The 20,828-nt window shown below is 40.3% G+C and overlaps 1 protein-coding gene across 1 annotated transcript; it reads right to left on the bottom strand.

The window, feature by feature from the left end:
• Positions 1-10,173: 10,173 nt before the first annotated feature.
• Positions 10,174-19,946, bottom strand: mettl4 (methyltransferase 4, N6-adenosine). The gene is made up of 8 exons (XM_072378834.1): positions 19,497-19,946; positions 18,235-18,300; positions 17,411-17,771; positions 17,259-17,328; positions 15,926-16,100; positions 15,723-15,829; positions 15,525-15,616; positions 10,174-10,481 (listed from the first exon to the last, which is right to left on the bottom strand). Exons 1-8 carry the CDS (start codon positions 19,725-19,727, stop codon positions 10,309-10,311), a joined length of 1,275 nt encoding a protein of 424 aa, XP_072234935.1. The 5' UTR covers positions 19,728-19,946; the 3' UTR covers positions 10,174-10,308.
• Between the last annotated feature and the right edge of the window lie 882 nt (positions 19,947-20,828).

The raw sequence follows: 20,828 nt of genomic DNA, 5'->3' as shown, positions 1-20,828 counted from the left end.
TAAAAATTCCAGGATATAGAAAACACTTATTGCCCTTATTTCCTCTGAAACAAAAGCTTAAACCATGAGTGTTCCAAAGTACTTAGTAAGTAATAGCAGCATCTCATTCGAAGTAAGACAAGCTGCAATATTTTAATATATACAGTAAGCTTCAGGTTTGATTAAGCACCATCAACCAACTAAAAGGTAAAACAGCACTAAAGATATGAACTCACAATGCCTGAACTTAAGATCACAGTGTGGACTCGAGGTAGAACATTAAATAAAAGAGAAACATGAACTACAGACTGCAAGTTTGCACATATGGCAGGAAGCAGAAAACTCTCCATGAGAGGTGAGCTCTCACCATCGGGACTCCTCGAGAGTGATTTCTGTAGTGCACAATAGGCTGGGCAAAATGCTGAGCCGCTTACACTTTTTCGTTTACAGCTAGGGCAGATGAGGCTACTGACTTATCTGTCAATAAATCTGTAAATGAATTCACGCTTAGAAATTTGGATACAATTTACAATGGATGTCTACCTCTTATCTCAAACTCTGTGTGTGTGTGTGTGTGTGTGCGTGTGTATTTGTGCAAGAAGAGAACAACACTGAAAATCCATTTATATTGTGATAATATCTTTGTCCAGATGTGTTTCAGCCTTTTGAATGGTATCTTTGTATGAAATATGTCCTTGTTACATAGAAAGATGAAAGTCTATTTTTGTCCTTTTTTCTCCGGGATCCATAGCAACATGACCCAGGGGGTCACAGAGTGGCTCCAGTGTACTGCTGTTAATTTTGTTTTCAAGTCAGAGACAGGCCTTTTCCTGAGTTTGTGAAGTCTGGGAACTGTTGGTTCTCAGCACTTTTATGTAAGATGGGGGCTTTATTTTGACACTTTCTTGGTAATATTTTAAGCCCTTCCTTTCTGCAGTACTTAGACTGGAAAGAGTTGTCCATATTCACCTTGATCTTCTCAGTGGATTTTAACAAAAGGGAATCCCTCACCACAAGTATGTTAAATCCTGTGGACTAACGTCACAGTGTAACAGCTTTCAGACTTGGCTCCAGGGATCTTGTCCTATTTAACAGCAAAAGCATCAGTAATGCCCTCTAAGTTGTTGGAAAGGTGTTAGATGCAACGGGAATTCAAGAAACATAGAAAGGGATGGCCAAGCTTGGACGAGTTTGTATGTAATCATGAAAAACTTTTAAGCAAAAATAACCAGTTGAAGGAAATAATAATAAAAGATAAGGAAAGCCCATTTCCACCACTGTGATGGAAGTAAAATATCAAGCAAAACAATACTTCCTCTGCTTCAGATTTTTGTATTTGTAAAGTATGATTTTGTATCTCAGAATTGTGACATAATGAGAATTTAAGCTTTATGTATGGGTGTGTGCAAACCGACTGGGACTCTACAGATGTGCATGCAGTCCTCTACTACCTTTTGATTTAGTTGTAGCAAAGCTTATATGCATGTTATGTTACTGTTCTACAGCAGTGCTTTGGAACAGTAACATTCCCTGCCTCAGTTGGCATTTTACCACACATTTGCATTTTTAAAATGGGAGTATAAAGAAAAAATATGTATATTTGGTGAAAGTACCTGCAAAGTTGCAGGTACTGAGAATATATCACCAAACTGAGCAATCTTCTTTGTGCTGCTCATTTTGATATTCGGTTTAGATAAGATTGATCTATATTCATTCCCCAAGAGAAAGCCCTCTCTTGTTCTGGACTAATTATAAACTATCTGAAATAATGAAGTGTGCAAAAGTAGCCAAGAGCAACCCAAGATTAAGATTTAATTGACTGGAAATTATCATATCATGTCCACTTTAAGGGGGTGTCAAAGATCACAGGTGATGTGTGAGGTTTTCACTCCAAAGAGGTTGTGAAAATTAGATTTCCACATGTATGAAACCATGGCATATTTACTGGATATTTAAAAGTCTTTGTGAGGATGAACTGTATCAAACACTGCTCTTACTTATAGAGCTGTGTGTGTGTTTTTTTAGCATAACAGGAAATGAAAGAGCGCATCTATAACTGTTCAAACAGCTGAATGATGTTTTTTTTTATTAAAATAGCCTCATGGAGACATTCACTCTCCACAATGAGACCGAGACGTCAGTGCAAGGTCCCGAATCAAACATAATGCAGCACAAAGGTGCTCTTCATGCACAAACTGCAGTGAATTGGAATGCATTTAAAAAGTTATGCATTTATCAAAGTATTTTTACCCATCCAGCAGTCTAAGATGTCAGCAATATGTATTTATTAAAAGCAAAAGTCTGTTAGAGGCTTTCAGAAACGTCACACCTGACATCTCATCCCTACCCAGAGGCATGCAAGGAGAATATGACCTTTAGTTTATTTATGGAAAGAAAAGTTTGACTGATTGTTCTTGATACAAGTGCCAATAAAGTTTTGGTGATGTCTTTTGTTGTGTGCACATATGTGTGTGCAACTGTACAACAGGGGGTTATCATCATGCTTCTGTCTATACACAGAGGTGTGGATAATGGCAATTGCAGTGTCCTCTCTGCAAAGGGGTGAGATGGGATATATTGCTTTTTAATGGATGTTTTTAGAGCTGTTACTGTTTTTTTTACTTCTCTTTTTTGTATTTGCACTTTGTAAAGCGCTTTGTGTTAAGAAAAGTGCAATGCAAATAAAGTTTGACTGATTGAGCCTTGTCTTCTTAGACTGGTATGTTTTTCTGGATGGAAAATGCTCTCACTCTATGTGGTGCAGAGGGACACAACAGACCCCTGCTGGCTCGTGAGGCTGATGAAATTAATGTTAATGCAATGTTGCGGCCGAGCCAACAGGAAAACCATGAATTGCCGTTTGGAAACTCAGAATTCTGGCTTTGTATCTTAAAATCCTGAGACACAGGAAGTTTCCAATTCTGAGACACTATCAGTATTAGGAGGATACAGTACTGATTAGTAGTTTTGGGATGCTGGGTTGTCAAGTCATTTGAATGGGGGTCCCAATGAGGCAGAAGTTCCTTGTTGTACCTGTGAAAAAAAAAATCTAAAAGTTGCAGAAATAGGCTTCCATAAGAAGATGATAGAACTATATCATATACTTATATCATCCGTAGCTCAGATAGTTTGTGTAGTTTTCTCCAACGCGCTTCCTACTTCTGGCCTGCTCAAGGGCTTCTTTCCTATGCAGAAACTATTGTCTTTTTTATTGCAACAGTAAAGAGGAGTCCACTCAACTGAAGCAAACGGTGGTCTAGATTATCCAACAGATCAAAGGATAAGAGTGAACTATTTTGGGATATTTTTCTGAATACTGCCACAGCTGATCAGTGGTGTAAGCCAAATGGATGTCTAAAAACAATATTTATATTGTTAATGAACAACCTCCTCCATTCCTAAGCTTTCCCTCAATTTTAGAGGTGCTAAGTCAGTGTTTAACAACACCACTGAAGCAGTGCAGATAGACTCTGTGGAACCTCCAAGGCTTGATGATGAATCATGAATACAATGTTATCAACTACTTTTTTTTATCATCTACCCCCCCCAAAAAAACGCCATCTCACACAGGGATTCCTGACTGCAATTGGTATTAAACAGCTGCCGTTGGCATTTCAGTCATTAGCATTGATTAATATCCTGCAATTGAATAAAAAATTTCCATGATTTTGTTTACTCCTAGGACAGAGGAATAGCCTGCAGCAACTGTGGTGCAACAGGACCCATCGCGGACGCATAAATATTGAAGAGATCTCTGAGCAATGTAATGAGACGTCTCCTATACAACGCGAGCAAATAGTATAGCAAGTCCTTAGCGAAAGCTTTACTTTCACAAATGAACATTTCTTGTATTATTACACATCCCTGCATATCCACTACTTACCTGTTAAAAAAAAATAAGAAAAGAAAAAACAGCAAGAAGAGTAAGCAACAGACCAGCAAAGAGCTGTCATGAATGGTTCTTTTTAACAAAGCCAAAGATTTGTAAAGCTGGCACACAGTGATTTCCTGCCTGCTGCCATCCACCTGTCAGCCATTTTGACACCTAAACTGCTAATATCCCTCAATCTATCTCCTTCAGTGACTTTTAGACTGTCTGCTCGTGATCAGATGTGCAAACAGTCCTTTTTTCTCTCTCTCTGACACCTTTCCATTGACTCACTGACACATGCTGCTTGCTGAGAGACAGATCTTTACATGAGAGACATGAGGTATCCTGTGAATGAATATGGATGGAGCTGTCCATCTGTCCATCTGCCATTAGGCTTCACTGGCACTGAATACTAAGAGAGCTCAGCAAGTGACTGAGAAGAATCTGAAATTGAGCTTGATGTGAATCGGTCTCTTATATTTTCCAAGACAAACCAAGAGGGAATGCAGCCAGCCTTGAGGAATTGTTTCTGTTGCATTCATTCTATTAGTGTGGCATTTGAATGATTGGCTCTAATTAAAACTTGGATCTTTGATGTGAACAAGTAAGTAGGATAAGGCTCCCGTTTCTCATTGTTTCAAATAATATGGCTTAAAAGCACCTCGGGCATCTTCAGAGCTGATCCAGAATTTATGCTTCTCGTTGTTTATCAGCTTGTTCGTTTGTAACATATTTGCTTACAGCAGGACTTCCTGTTTCCTAATAGTATTTTTCCTGTGGCTGAAATGATACAGGGGTTACTGGTCTTTGACTTCAATGTCTAACATGAATTAGTTGATCTTCAGCATACAGAAATGATGGTTTAGTAACAGATACAGAAGAACATTCTTGACAGACCCAGTATTTATTTTTCTTAAAGCTCTTTTCTGGTTTCTGCAAACTCCTCAGGGAAATATCCAGTTTTATGTATGTCGCTGCGGTTTGAAAAACAGATGTATAACGTGATCTTTTGTCATGTTGGTGCTAATGTAATTAGCCCAAAAAAAATAGTCACAAATTGTACATCTTTGAATTATTCTAAAAAATTTTAATTATTTGTGTGATTAAACATTATTCATAGTCTTATCTTACCACTTTATCATCATAATGTTCCTTTTGTGTTGCCACCAGCACTGCAGATCCTATGATGTGGCAGCTCAAAACCGTTTCCTGTTCAGGGTAAAAGTGTGAAATCTCTGAGCCACAATTTGTTCTTGTAAAACTACAAATTCTACAGCTTGTGTTGATTCAGCTCTGACACAAGCTTTTCTTCCTGCCTACTCTCTTCGTATTTATATTTAATGGCAGCCGGATATATCCTGTCCCCCTGGGTGACTTCGAAACACTTCGTGTTGTACATGGTACTCTGTTAAATCAGATTATATCACCAAAGATCCTCATAAATACATTTATGATATTCGGCAAAACGTTTGCTTTGATGCCTATAATATAGAATTTAGATGTAAATGAATCCTTTGAGGGGTTTAAATTATCATTTGAAAATGTCTTAAAACAAAATCAAAGTTCTACAGACTGTATGAGGAGCTGCATAAATTAAAAACATTTCACTAAATAATAGGAGGTGCAAAACAGAGTAAAGTCAGATTTAAAAAAAGATATATCTGGCTTTGGTATGATTTTTGGCCATGAAATTCTTTCTCTTTTAAAGGTATCAACATAAACATCAAGAGTTTGTGGTGATAAATTTATACCTTGGGATTTGTTTCTACATTTGCACACTCAACCTCACATTTCACATTCACTCTGAAGAGGTGGGCTGATGAAACTACCAAGTGCTGCTCGTTCATTGCCATTTTAGAAATCTAAGCAGTGTGAGCATGTCTAGCAAAAACAGTGCAGAGCAGAGGGCCTTGGGACTGAGACAGGCGAGGACAAGCAGCACCTCTTAGGAAATAATTATCTCTCTCATCCCCCCTGCATCCTCCTGTGGGAGGTCTGGCCATGATGGCTGCCAGTTTGCTGCACGGCTGCGTCTGAACCAAAGGCTTTGTTTTTCCCTCTGTGAGCATAGTTGTTGACAAAGCTTCTGACTATTTACAGCAACATTTTCCCATAATTACATGGGAAATATGAGTCAGTTTGCCACTGGTAACATAGGATAGTCTCTTGTGGTGGCGCCTGCACTATGAAAGTGTCTGATCTCATCGAAGAGAGTCAGATAAAGCTTTTGAAGTTATGAAACCTACCTTTGTCATTAAAATCCGGCCCACTGCACACCTTCAGAATGCAGAGTACAAACCCAGAAGGCAAGGAGATTCTAAATCTGTTTTTTTCATAATTGGTATGAAATCCAGTCTTTCAGGAGCTGTAATAATACAAGGTAGAAAAATAGATCCCAGCTTTTCTACCATTTTTCTAAATGTAATTCTTGCATGTTTAAGTAAATAAATCTAATATATTTCTTCAAGGGACTATTCAACGGAGACAGGGAATGCCATGGAGGGTCAAAAGATATTTTGAGGCCATGCTAAGCGCAGGTAATATAATTAGTTTGGATGTTGTAAAGGTAATTCAGTTGTCAGTTACGCTTGTGGTCTGTAGGCTATGACGCAAATTTTGTAATCCTCACCAGTCCTCAAGTCTGCAGCCGACAGCAAGCAGCGCAAAATATTGTAACTGGGCGACATTGACATTTTCTATCAGAAAACACATACCAGACAAAGAGGGTGATGAGCAGAAGAACAACACGGACACTCGTTTTGAGTCAAAAGTCTCAAAATCGATTTTCTGTACTTTAAAATACATTTCTGAAAACTGAGCCAAACACCGAACTGATTTTAGAAAAAGTCCAATTTCCCAACTTTTTATGCCATAACCTCTTCCCACGACACCATTCAGTCTTATAAATAGTCAGTCATTACAGATAAAACATCAAGCTGCTTACACGTATGAAAACTTAAGGTCAAACCTTTCGCCACATTTAGGCATTCACATATACCATTCAGAGCAGATAATTATCTGCATGAGATGCCTTCTCCCAACAGAAAATACTCCGAAGTAGTACATGGGTGGAATACACAGGATGAAGAACATGATGCAAATGTAAACAGAGGAATTCACTGTGTGTTGTTTACAGAAATCCAGGAATGGTGGATGAGACACTTTGATTACAGTTTTTTTTTTTTTTAGATCGATACCAATATGACGTGTTTGAACATGTGCACAATATCATAGACAGAGACAAAGAGGAAAGCAACATATAGGTTAGGAGAAAAGAGTATGAAGCTGTAACTGTTAGCAGTATGCACACTCCAGAGGATTAGAGTAAATTCCTCAGATTCCATTTGTGTAACTTGAATATGCACACATAATCTCACTGCCATTTTTTAGAGTTTACTCAGGAGCTGGTTGGGTAAATAGTAACAAATGTTCCAGACATTTGCGTTTTCACATGCAGCCCCTCTGGTATTTGTCGAGAAGATTTCAGGGTTAGGGACTATAAGTGAAAAAAGCTTTTGTTTCAATTCTGGTGTTAGAGGAAAGGCTCATTTTTCATTTTCTTCAGGTCAGACGAAAGATCAGCCTTTAAAGTGGCACCAAAAGGCACAAGAAACAAGAAGAGAAATCTAACAGCTCAACATAATAAAACGCTTATAACAGAGTAGAACATACACAGTATAACTAAGAGCAGGCAGGTAAATTGTTGTTACGCAATGTTAACAGGTCTATATCGGGTATTATGAGTGTCTAAGGGTTGAGGAATAAAAACCATGAGATTTTAAACCAATGAAAAATATAACTGTCTTCCATTTATTAGCTGCCACCTTCTACATGTAACACATACATGAAAGTGCCCATTTTATACTTATTGACTCTTTAATTCTTGTTAATAGTAATTCTACTATTACAAATAGGATTACATGCTTCAGTTCCTACAAACTATATTATTGTTCTCATAGTCTACCTTGCTGCACCTCTTGTTACCAGATGCTTTTTCTTTAGGTGTATTTAAGTCTGCTGAAAAAGAGGAGTCAGGTACTTTTTTTTTAAGAATTTAAAGATCAGAGAATGAAAACATATTGCATTTTGTCACAGAGGTTGTTCCTGTGTGTTAGGCTCAATTGTGTTGGTTAACTAAGGAGCAACCAATACAGCAAAAGGGGAAAAAAACAAAAAAAAGTGAAACAAGAATCCATTTTGAGGATTTAAAGCAAACTCATTTGCTAAGTTATTTTCAGACTTTAACAGAGGAACGGAGAAAACCCAGGGAAAGGTGACTAGGTCTATGCACTGGTGCTTCATCTTTAGTGTGACAGGACTCCTGGCTTTTACTGGCGCCTGTAAGCGAGATGATGACTTCATTCTTGTAGGTTTCTAGACACTGCTTAGCCTAAGATGCTGGCTAAGGCGTGATAACAAAGAAAAAATAGCCTTTGATTAAAGAGGAGAACAAAAGGGCTTGAAAACAACAAATATTTTAGTGAAAGTAGATTCCAGATCTTCTCTTCCATTATCTGCTTTTCTTTATGATTTTACATCAGATTACAAAAATACCTCAAAGAGGTAAAACCTTCACAGAAGGAGCACAAGGAGGGAAAATGTCAGTGAAAAGCCAATGGTAGCAACATGAATAATGTAGCCAACTTAGTTTGCCTGAATGTAGTTTATGGTGGCTTTCATAAAGGGCCTGAGGAATTCAAGGATCTTTACCTTGGCTGCCCGTTGTTTCTATGGGAACACACACAACCACAAGAAATCCTTGGAGACCTGACTGATACTGTCAAGAACCGCTCTACTGCAACCTCGCAAAAAGCATTTAATCCCTACTTTAACTCATGCCAGCTAGGTTTAATGAAATTAAAAGAAAGGTCATGAACTGTATGGAGTTTTGATTAGATCGACGTTAGCACTTGTGTGAAATGTCATCTCTTTGTATATCATCGAGTGCATGAAGTGGTATTTTTTCTCATTGACAATTCAATTAATAACTAAATTAAATAGAAATCAGCAAGTGTAGCACAGAGGAAGGTGATGCAGAAATCTTGAGTTCGCCATCAGTGGGTTGCTATCGTTTTTGTACCTTGGCAACAACTTAGTGAATGATGTCACACGCAGCATCGGCAGGTGACACAGGTGAACTCTCTCAGTAGACAACATGGACAGAAACTCACAGCCAACAGTTCAGCATCTGTCAGGCCTCAAGCTAAAGGCCAAGGCAGAGTGGTTAAGACCAATTGACATCCTATAATGATCGTCTACTACTGGCTTTCAGATCACATGGTAGCTAAGAATGGTGGTTTCTCAAGAGTTAGCTGCAATAGCACCAGTTATACCATAAGTGGAGAGCTTGATATCTGAACTGATTCTGCTGGTAGTGGTTTGATGATCTGATTGCTTAAAGTTTGCATGAGACATCCATATATTTCAAGTCACATGCAAACTAGTTTTTAACGTGCTTGTCGTTTTGCTGAAACTTTCCGACATCGACCTCTCATGTAGCATCGAGATAAGGGGAATAACATTTAAATGAACTTGAGTCTGTCTTTTTTGTTATTTAGTCTGTTCATCATTTGTAGCAATACGTTTAATTTAAAATGTATTTACCTTTCCTCGTATACATGTATATACTCTGTGTGCTTTGATAGACAGCATGGCAAGGTAATGTGTAAGTGATCCTGCTGGAGTCACATTCTGGCTTCATTAGCCGTGATGTGTACTGTACGGCCGTGGCCATAACTCATCTTCTTCAGAGGCAGCAGTGCTCAACCACACAACGCTGCCACCAGACTCATTAGAAAGGCACCACCCAACAAGAAATGGCAGGTAAGCTAGTTAGAGGTATGACACAAGAGAGCTCATCTTGCAGTGGAAACAGGAAGGATTAAGGGCCAAATTATCCAGATGTCCTTGACAGTACAAGGGAATAGCGGCAGATACATCAGTGTGTTGTTCAAGTGGAAAATCTTTAAGCACAAGCATGCCAATATGTGTTCAGCATGAAAATGCTTCTCTCGTCTGGAGAGGGAAAAATTCAGAAATTCAGCTCAAAACAGCCTTGAGTGCGTAAAAATAGATATACTTTGATCATCCTTAAGACACATATTTTGCCAGTGACTACTCAAGTTGTGCGTCTGACTGCTGAGTGGGAAGTAGTTGGGTTCAAACAGCTGCACAAACATGCTCTTTCATCTCTCCAACTGCATCATCAGACTTGTGTTTCACTACCTTAAAATGCACCTAGACCAAAAAAAAAAAAAGAAATCAAAGGTTCCAACATGCATGAAGATCGTAGATCAAACAGAGCTGTGAGAGCAGGATTTTGTGCTGGATCTTTATTAAAGAAAGTGAAAAATGGAAGTGACAGGTGTTGAACATCAGTCATTAGTTTAGAGTTGAGGCAGAGCGATGGGCAGGGCAGGTCTTCTCAGGTGAACCGAACACTTGTGTGGCTGTAGGTTTTAAGCGCAGTCCTTCCCTTTAAAGCTTTGATCGCCTGCGGGTGTCAGAGTGAAGTAGCTAATGTGCTGAAACTTCAGCACCTCATTGCCCCAGCTGGTCCATCCTGGTTGAAGACTTCGGGCAAACAGCTCCAAACACCCGGCTTCAGCTCTAACATACGGCCTCAGTACCTCTGTGAAAAGGAAGAGGAACGATCATGACTGGGTCAACATATTCAAGGTCTGTGGTATGTGCACCCCCCCAAAAAACTGCAATCTACACAGGGCAGCAACAAAACTACAGTTTGAGGGCTGGTTGTGTTGAACTATAAAGTACTGAAAGAATTTCAAAGACTTGTATAAATGAATAAGATGGTGACAGAGAACAACTCTGAGCTCAAAGAAGATCTCTGGTGAGAGCGCAGGGTGCATTTGGAAGTCATGTGACTGTCGGAAATAATCACCCAAACCCGCTCCAATTTTACTTAGTCACATTTATCTTTAGTTTTTTTTTAATATATAAAGCAAGTTTTCTATTTTACGAGCAGATTTTTTTTCATTATTTTGAGAATTGCTGAAATACTGTTGTAAAATAACTTAACTAAGAGTTTCCCACTCTTTGAAATATTGCCATTAACAAGGAAATATTTGGTAAAAAAAAATTAAAGATTGAAATCAAGTAACCCTCTCTATTCCCTTCATTTTCAAATTCAAAGCTTATGTTGCTTTTTCAGTTTCTGAATGTGGGATTCCTCTGAGCTACTTTTTTCATATTTCATTGCCCACCAACCATATTCTGCCCATTTGTTGTGTGCAGTTAATCATCTTGCTTTGGAAACAAACAAACACAAATTTATGTGCAATTATTGCATGATGACAAATTGAAAATGCTTCACTCGTGGCTATTCATCTATAAATCTCCCTCCTACTCACTTCTCAAAAGCACAACAATACTCTGTAGAGTAATTAATAGCCGTAACTTTAACATATATTTCTTTTTAACATCAAAGTTCAACAATCCGCCACGCCCACAGCAGCAAGATCACACTCTTGTGTGTGACACGTGCACACGTGCACTAATCCTAGTCCAAACCCCAAATGCTCTTATACACAAAGACAAGAATCTGGATGTCTGGAGTCTAATGTTGTTCTAAAAGCACGTTACCAGTTGAAGCAAGTTGATGAAATGTAATTGGATGTTTAGACCGAAGTTATGATGAGCTTTATTTTCTATCATCTTCCCCTTTATTATTTGTTTTTCCTAATTTGTGTTTCTGCTGTATTCATGTAAAACGGCGTCATTCTGTGTGAGTTTTCACACACGGAAAGTTGCACTGTTAGATTACTGCACTGCACCCTCGTCTTGGGTGAGCTCTTTGCTTGTCACCGTGTAATAGGCAGAGGACAGCACCGGCAGCTGCGTAGCTCCTTCACACCACAGCACAGATTTCTTTTTTATTCTGTGAGGAGACTGGCAGTGACCTTGGCTCTATAAGTGCTAATATACCAGGAGAAGCACACCTGACAGATACGTTTCACTTCCCCTGCCCCTGTGCTACTCTGACACTCGGCTCAGCCAACACTCGGGGAGTTAATGAGCTCAAAAGTCTCAAAACTGATCTAACCAGCACAATGTGCTGTCTTGCCCACTATTTTTTCTTCTTGTGTACGTCATAGAGGCAGAGCCACAGTGTGGAAAGGCCAAACATGCAGCTCTGGAGCTAATTCATCCTCAAGTGGTGACTCAGCTCTCGAGTCGAAAGGAGAATAAAGGTCTAATTGTCTTTTTAACTTTGAAATGGGACAATGTGTCAAACTTGTCAAGAAAACCCAAAGGGAAAGGGAGGTGTCACTTAACTACTCTCTCAGCAAGTAACACACGAGACATAGATACTCCATTTGCTCAAATTATGGATATCTATCATATGCTTATCGTTATACTCTTCTCATCTAAATTGTTTACCTCAATTTAATTTGGGGGTGTTTACCTTTAAAACCATCCAATACGTTGTTTTTCCATCGAGGCGTGGACTTTACAAGACCTCTAAAGACTTCCCGTGTTATCAGGCACCAAGACATTAACAGCTGATCCTTCAAAGCAGCAAATGTGACCGGATCATCTCGCTGATGTTTTCCCAGCAGAACGTAGCCCAAAGCATCACACTCTACACCTTTAAGAAGTGGTTTTACTTCTACTTATAGTGCCACCTCCTGCCATGTCTTCCCCGGATAAATAATGCACATTTACCAGGCTGTTTACACGATTTAAAAGAAAACATCTTCTTTCGTTGTTTTACACTTTATTTCCGACACTAAAGTCCTCGCTGCTGACACAGTTCGGAAACCCGCCTGTCAAAGCAATTTCTGCTACAGTAGTTATTCTTGGATACCGGACCACAAAAGTCAACCCTCCTCACTATTCCGTGACCCTTCTGATGGTTCACTGGTTGTCCTTCTTTTGCAGCACTTTTGATAAGTACTAACCACCTCGTACTGCCATTACAAGACCTGCTGTTTTGTGGAGATGCTCCGATTCTGTCATCGCTCAGTCGCAATTTAGCCCTCGTCTCTCAGATCCTTACGCATGTCAATGTCCTGTTGACACCTTACTCCTCGATTGCTGTTTAATAAATTCCCTCGTTTAACAGAAGCCACTGTAATGAGAAAATGAATGTTATCTACTGAACACCTCAGCGTCTGGAATGTATTGGCTGATTTACCTCTAAACGGAACATAATATCACTTAAGATAACAGGGGCTTAGCCTGTTGCTCCGGTGCCACACTGCTGAATAAGCCTCTAATACCCAGTCACATTAAAAACTGGCTTTCTTTTTAATAGCTGAATCTGAATACTTCTAAAATGGTTTTATAGTCAAACCTCATGGTAAGCTTGCTTTGAATACCTTCTGATGTTGCACTTCTGCACCAAGGGGCTTCTTCTTTAAATAACATTTTTACAATATCAAATGATAAAATAACTAAGTAGTGGAATGTATAAGATGCCACAGACCTATGGTGAAGAATTTTCCTGTTTTGATTCTCTCCCATCACATTCATCAGTAAATTTGCTCTCATCAACTGGCCACCAATCGTTCTGGTGACTATAGATGGATGCTTGTTCTGTTTATAGCAGCTACCTGCCATCAGAAGGTAGTTTTTTGTTTAAGCTACATCCAATAAGCAAGGCTTTGTGGAATATGATGCACATGTTGCCTGAAATCAATAGCTGTCAATTCACAACTCTTCTCTGAAATCTGTACAGTGAAATGATCGAAAATGACACATGATTTATCAACAGGCTTAAGCAAACCCTAACTAAAGTGTAGAGGTATCAGTAGATCCTGTTTTCAGCAATCGATAATCAGCATCAAAAACCCTGATCCGGAGGATTCCCACTGCACACCACCTGCTGAGCACTGACAGAGTCAGTGACTAGCTGGTGAACTCAGAGGAGGGTTTAAGAGCAGAGGAGACATTTACTTACCTAAAAACAGAGCAAAAAAAGGAGTAAATGCTCAACGATAACACAACCTTAGGTAAAAAAACTAATGGTCTGTAACTCCTAGGCTTTTAGGCGATGACAGAGTTACTACTTGGAGTCTACAGGGCAGCTGGTATCCCTCTCATATGAAGAAGTGTGCCTCTTCCTACATTAAATGCCTATCATCATCCTAAAGATGGAAGAGACTTACACAAGTTTAAAAAAAACCAGAGGGGGTTTATTAATAAAAAACACATGTTGTTTTTTAGAGAAGCGCAAACACTTTTTTTCTGTTGCTTGACCATCTGGCAAAGATTGTATCCATAATGGAGTAACACGGTCTCTTATCTCTCCATAGCAACCAAGAATGTCAGCGAGAGGGGCCCCATCTGAGAGGGAGCACAAGTGTGTCAGAGTGTCTCAACACTGGAAGCTCGAAAGTTGTGGCTTCGTGCCACCGAGGCTGCCCACTGGCTCGAGCCGACCCGACACATTGGATCCTGAAAGGTGCAGCAGAATTACCGGGGCGATCGCTATGAGGGGAAGAAAGCTCTGGCTGCAGAGTGCATGAGGTCACGACGGACACGTGACAGAGCTAGAAGGTGGACAGTCGGTTGCAGGAGAGACAAGAAAGCCGATCCTTAAAGCCTCTACTGTAGGTGTTAAATCGTCATCTCAACTAGTTAAATCAATCAACTCTCCTGCTTTTGTTTGGCATCTCAGCCGGAGCAGAATCAAACGCTTTGAATATTTTACTTTGGGCATCAGTTTACAGTTACCACGCTGACAGATCTGAGACACACCCACCACAGCTTCTTGCAGAATAACAAAAGCAGGGAGACTAACTCGATTTGTACCAGGGTTCGGATGCTGCTCATTCGGGTGTAACATTTTTCAACGTATAAATATCAAGTTAATGAAAAAGTTTCACAATTGAAGATATTTTTCCATCATTTTGTCTTTGGTTTTCCCTGCTGCCGAGTCTCTGCTCTCTGTCGTGTAGCCCAGAACACTGAAATAACAGCAATATTTTGTACATTAAAAGCACCACTATAAAAGAAAAGCCTCCACATCAGCCAGTAGAGTCACTGGAATAAACAGTGCAGTACTGAATTAACCTGCTGGGAGGTTTTTATCATGAACAAAGAATCCCACATGGAGACCGAACACAATCTGTTTCCTAATCTACTTAATCTCTATGGTATCACAGCTCCATAGAGGCTTCATTATGATTCAAATCAATGTATTTTAACAATATCCAGCTACTTCTATGAGGCTGGGGATTTTCTGTACTGCAGAAAAAGCACCGGCGAACACCGGCCGTGTTTAGCTCTCCATACCGCACAATAAATCGTGTTCCCCTGAGAGGGAGCCAAATGACGTCAAGCCTCCCTTATTCATAGTCACTGCATATTCATTGTCAAGGTCTTACATTGATTCTAAGTTGCAGAGTGCATACTGGAGTCAGGGGGAGCAAGCTGGACAAATCTGACATTTGAGCAGCAAAAGTTTACACTTTGATAGGTCAAAGAAGTTCAATGAATTCAAAATACAAACACAGGTACATTTACTTTGAGTTTGCATGGATGAGGTACACTTTCCTCCATGCAAACTAAAAGAACTGACTCACGCTTTGAGCCATTACTGTGGGAGCAAGCAGTCACAGTATTTAGCTCTTATCACTGCTGCGTAACAAGATAACAATCAATGACGTCGCAGTATTGCCCTCTGGTGGTACAACGAAAAACTGCTTACCTGACAGCGAGGGCTTCTGGGAGTGCAGGGCAGAAGGGACGCTGACAATCAGGCGCTTATCCTCCACAGGAACCTCTGCCATCTCTGAAGGGCTGAAGCAAGATTAAGTATGAATGTGACCTGGGTATATTCCATTCAACATTCATACTCCATAAACAGCGCAAAACATGGCACATAGAGAAGTCAATTATCTCCCACCCTGCGGAGGTATTGGCAGAAGAACGATATCGACCCAGCACCAGCGTTTCATACGGCCTCTTGTGCTGTGAATCTAGTGGAAACACAAACTGCCCAGACGTGGTGACCTGAAGGGAAAGAAGGAACTTTTGTAACAGTTAGAATGACCCCCACTGGGTGAGAGTTCTATGCTTGAGCAGCTTTATCAGTTAGATGTCCTGTACCTTGACCCAAAACCATTCAGCCACAACTTGTACGCCCCAGTGTGGATAGAGCTCATCGCGGACAAAGCGGAGGTGGCTGGGCCGGTTCGTCACCCAGGTAACCACTAAACAGTTTGGAGACGCCAGCAGGGGAACGGGGAGCCGTTTCAGCTGAGACGAAGGCAAAGAACTGTATCTTGATTGAGAAAATGGATATGACCAATGTTAAAACGATCTCCCCGTAAAGCTCCAATTTCCCCCATAAATTGTGACGCTGCGTAACGCGTAAATAAAAACAGAATGCAATGATTTGCAAAGCTCATGAATCAATATTTCATTAACAATAGAACAATATACATGTCAAATTCAACAATTTCCCAAACATCATGACCAGGTTAAAGCTTTCACTAACTAACATTTTGACATCTGTTTGATGGACTGAACAAAATTCTTTACGTTTTGGATGTTTGTGTGACTTGCATTGAGTGAATGCCGTGCAACTTTGCAGCGGCATTCGTGTCCCTTCAGCATGAATTCTTATTCCTCTAAAGATTAAAACATTTTATCGAACACCTTCTGGCCTTCATCATAACTTGTGTTTAGTGCTGACTGACCTGTTAACATCATCGACTGCATATAAAAGATGGACATGGCCAATGTGATGTCAACCACTGGTTTTTGGAGTTCTGGTTCAATGCGGAGTTCAGCATTTTTAGGTGGATCTGAGCAACAGGACAGCCCTGCTCTCAAGCATTCTGATTCACTCTAAATGAGACCCTAACAGATTTTGTCTTTGTGACTTTGTGTTACCGATTAATAAACCTGCCCCCTGCTGGACATTAGAAGCAATACAGGCTGAACTCACATCCACATGTGAACATGTTTATGTTTATGCATTATCCAAAGCGACTTACACTGGTAGGCGGGTAGGGTAAGGGGGTCTTGCCTCAGGAACCCTACTGGAGGTAGTACCTTTCATGCAGGGGATCTGAACCAAGGTCACCCACGTGAAAGGTGGCAATCTTACCTCTACACTACAGGTTATAAAACTTAGGAGGCATACAATCTTTCTTTTTAAACATGACTTTTCCTTTTGGGAAACACCATCTTTGAACTCTTTAGGCCTCAAAATTCTTCAAATTTGGATATCCCTTTGGATAACTCTAACCCACATCTTCATAATAAAGGGGTTGGCCTCCAGTTAGATTCTGAATTTGATCTCGATGCTTCTTTACCCGTTTCATGTCCTATTGTGACATGGTATTTTGCCCTCTGGAGCTCAGTAAAGCCTTATCCTTATACTGTTTAATCTTCTGTCCTTTACATCTAGTAAAATTTGCGAATGCCAAGTTACCTGCGACTTCTTTTCACGGACTTGTTTTCCCACGGTGGATCCATAACAATGAGGTCAAATCTCCTTCCATCTGGGTGAGAAACAGGAAACTTATTCAGCACAGGTCGCCAATACTTTTGGTTTAGATTTACGTTTCCAAGCTTTCTACTCACGTTGGACTAGTGGTTGTATTCTTGTGAAGTCAGAGAGCAAGAAAGCTGTGTGAGGTGGAATGACATACTCCTCTCCGGTAAGAGTAACCACCGCACCCCAGTCGTTCTTGTTCTCCGTCACCCGAGAGAACAGGTCGACATGTGAAGTACAGCCATCTTCTGTCACAAGGAGTTGAACACACTCAGCCTGCTCCTCGTCGTCCACTAGAGGAAGCTCTTTAGCCATCTCACAAAGAGCTGCGAGTCTACACTCCTGCCAAGGAAGAGGCTCCTTCTCGGTTTTTGTCTGTCCGTTCAGGTATCCAAGTGACTGGGCAGAATCCACCAGGGACTTAGTTCCCTCCAGAACAACAGATCTGATCTAGAACATACACATAAGTACAGAAATGACCATATTTGGATGATGCACTTAACTGAAAGTAGGAGAGGATTCGGAATGTATTCTCTTCTACTTTGCAATTCTTTTATTCACCTATTCTGGACAACATGCAGCCAGGTGAAGTAAACGCATCTCAGAAGAGTTGACAGTTATATTCTCATTCACTCATTTCACAATTTCTACTTAATGAAACAAAGTAAGTACAGAATAATACTTTGTTTTTCTCCCATCATCAATAAAGACAAACAGAAACAGAAAAGGAACCCACATAAAATTCCCAGCAACTCACTTAATAAATACACAGATACACATATATGTATGGATGATATTTATGTATATATATTCCAGTGGATGGTGGATTTAACCTTCAGGCATCACAAATCAGTTTCCCAAAAGGGAGTTAATGCAGCCAAGGCTTAAAGTTAAAGGATGAGATTCAACTTACCTTCTCATGGAGGGCCTGCGAATCAATTTCCCCCTGATTGAGTTCATTTTGTTTTCTTTTCCTTTTCTGAAAGAAAAATTAACATTCAATACAGTTAAACAGAAAGAAAAATGGAGCTTGATGAATAAACTCAGAGGATACAACAAAAATGATTATTGCATCGCGAACATGAAATTCCTCCTGCGTCTTGCTTTATATGCTCCCAGCATCAGGCAGACACGCTGAAGTGATTCATGAATGAGTCTTACAATCATCAGAGGTAAATGCTCGACTTAAAAACTCCTAATTATGATATTTTATCAACAGTGACTGATTACTGAAGTTAACGCTTTTGTTTGTGTTTTAAAGTGTGAAACTGAAAAGCCTCAAAGTTCAGACTGACCGCTAAATAAAGCAACGAGTTTGCATGCTGAAGCTGCTGTTAATCATACAACCCAAATTTAAAAAAAGGCTGGGATGATGTGAAAGTTGTAGGTAAAACCAATATCAAGACAAACATGCAGCGTGACAATACCGGCATTGACTTTTTTTCTCAGCAACTTTCCTTTACCTTATGTACCATCATATGCCCAAGGTAAACTTTAACCGTTCCACTCAGGTTGCATTTCTTAAAAGGTGTTTGCATGTATATCTGCCCCCTCGGGACAGGCCTGGCCCATCGTCTCTATAGCAACACCTCTATATCTTCCAAAGCCATCCTACGAGCAAAAACAGTACCGCTACCTCCTTCATGCATTCCACACGATATACATTTGAGCCATTACCAGAGTATAGATCCAGGGGTTTAAAAGAAAGAGTCAACAGCAAAGTCAACAAAGAACACCATAAGTTTTGAGCTAAAATTCAACTCCAACTGCAGCAACTGGCAGTTGTCTTTGGTTACTTTGCATATTGTTTTCCATTCAAGTGTTGACTGAATGGTTTGTAAGGCTTTAAAATAGTGAGAAAGGCTGTGTCAAAACAATTATATTGTAATGTTAGACAGCAAACTGTTCAATTGTTTTAGCTGCACTTATGTTAACTGTTGGGTAGTTTACTTTATTTAAAAATGCCATCCCATTCATTCTATTACTTTTTTATATATAGGTTTTGTGTGGAAACATCTAAATGTGTTGAGGAACCAAACCTATAAGATGTGGTGTACTCAGAACACTTAGAAACGGGGCACGATATGAAAATAATGTACCTACGAACTTGAGTAATTGTACTTAGTTGCAATTGACTGGTGTACAGTGTTTTGTGTGCCTTGCAGCAGAATTTACCTTCGATGGTTTGTCTGTTTTCTGCAACACTTCCGCGTTTCCTCCATCTACATCGGTACTGGCACTCTGACAATAGTGGCTTTTTAAAATCTGAAAACACTGCTTTTTAAAACTACACTTGACACGGGACTTGTGTTTATCTGCCCACCGAACGCACCTCGCATTGCTTTGATCAATGAGCGAGTGTGCATCCAAAACCCAGCCCGAGCTGCTCTGGAACAGCACGGACATCGTGTTGCTGCTTGTTCAAAACCAGCCGACAATACTGATGTATTTCTGGATGTTACTGGTTTCAGAGCCGCGGGCTAAACCCATCCGTAAAGTTTAATAACTGGGTTTCCTCATGAATGATACCGAAAGCAAAGCGTTACCTTATGTTGCTTAGCGGAAGTAGATTGCGTAAGATGCCTTGTTTTTCCCCTAGCGGTACTCCGTAGAAACGCTCGCGCTTGCACAGAGTGACAGGAATCATGCGCGGAGCTTAAAGGCGACACTAGCGGTTTCGGAGAAGCGAAACTTACAGACAGTGACGAAAACTAGCAGAAAAAAAGCAGTTTAGTCAACGCAGACTTGTCAAAAGTCGCGCGTGGACGAGGGCGACCGTGCACTTCTTTATTAACGTGACTTCGTTTCTCTCCGTTACCGAGTGGAACAACTTGAGTCGAGAAGATGCACCATCACTCCCCCCAGCAGGGGAGATCCAAGAAGATCCGAGTCTACGACTACCGCTTCGAAAACAGGGAGGCGACTCAGATAACGCTGGATACAAGCGGTTTGGACTTCAACGGATTTCTGAACCAACTCTTCAAGGCAATGTTTAATTTTGCTTTGCTTTTTCCATAGTTTGAGGTTGTCCATAGGGGAGGTCAGAAAGTTTAAGTGATGTTTTGTGGGCATGTGTTTTACATATTGTGTATATTTGTGCCATTATTAAGTAGTCTGTAGAACCACATTTAGCAGCTAAATGCAACTTGAAGTGATTGTTTTGACGTTATCAGCCTCTCACATCATTGTGGAGGACATTGGGTCCCCTCTTCTTGCTTTAGTTGCCCCAGTTCGTTGAGCTTTGCAGAGTGTTAACGAGCTATCCCACCGCGTCATTTCATCCAGGTTGAAGTCTTTGAACCATTGCAACGCCTCGTTTTATTTGTTTATCATTTAGTTGTAGATTCACTGCTGTTTTTGTGATCAATGTCCCGTTTGCATGTCTCGATTTCAGCCAAGCTTTAGCTGGCGATCAGATGGCCTCACATTTGACACTTTGCGTACAGAGTCAGGTCAACCCAACCCAATTACTGTTTCCAGCCCCAGGCAATAATGATGGAGGCACCG

Source organism: Leuresthes tenuis, unplaced genomic scaffold (assembly GCF_036924035.1).
Source record: "Leuresthes tenuis unplaced genomic scaffold, fLeuTen1.0.hap1 SCAF_24, whole genome shotgun sequence".
Taxonomy (NCBI): Eukaryota; Metazoa; Chordata; class Actinopteri; order Atheriniformes; family Atherinopsidae; genus Leuresthes; species Leuresthes tenuis.
Note: the sequence above shows the minus strand (reverse complement) of the source record. Positions and strands in the feature narration are given on the sequence as shown.

Coding starts and splice junctions, on each gene's coding strand:
- mettl4 (XM_072378834.1), bottom strand. CDS start 19,727: ATGTCCGTGCTGTTCCAGAGCAGCTCGGGCTGGGTTTTGGATGCACAC. Junction 17,772..18,234: donor CGCAGGCCCTCCATGAGAAG/GTAAGTTGAATC, acceptor TGTATGTTCTAG/ATCAGATCTGTTGTTCTGGA. Junction 15,617..15,722: donor TCTGCCAATACCTCCGCAGG/GTGGGAGATAAT, acceptor ATCTTGCTTCAG/CCCTTCAGAGATGGCAGAGG.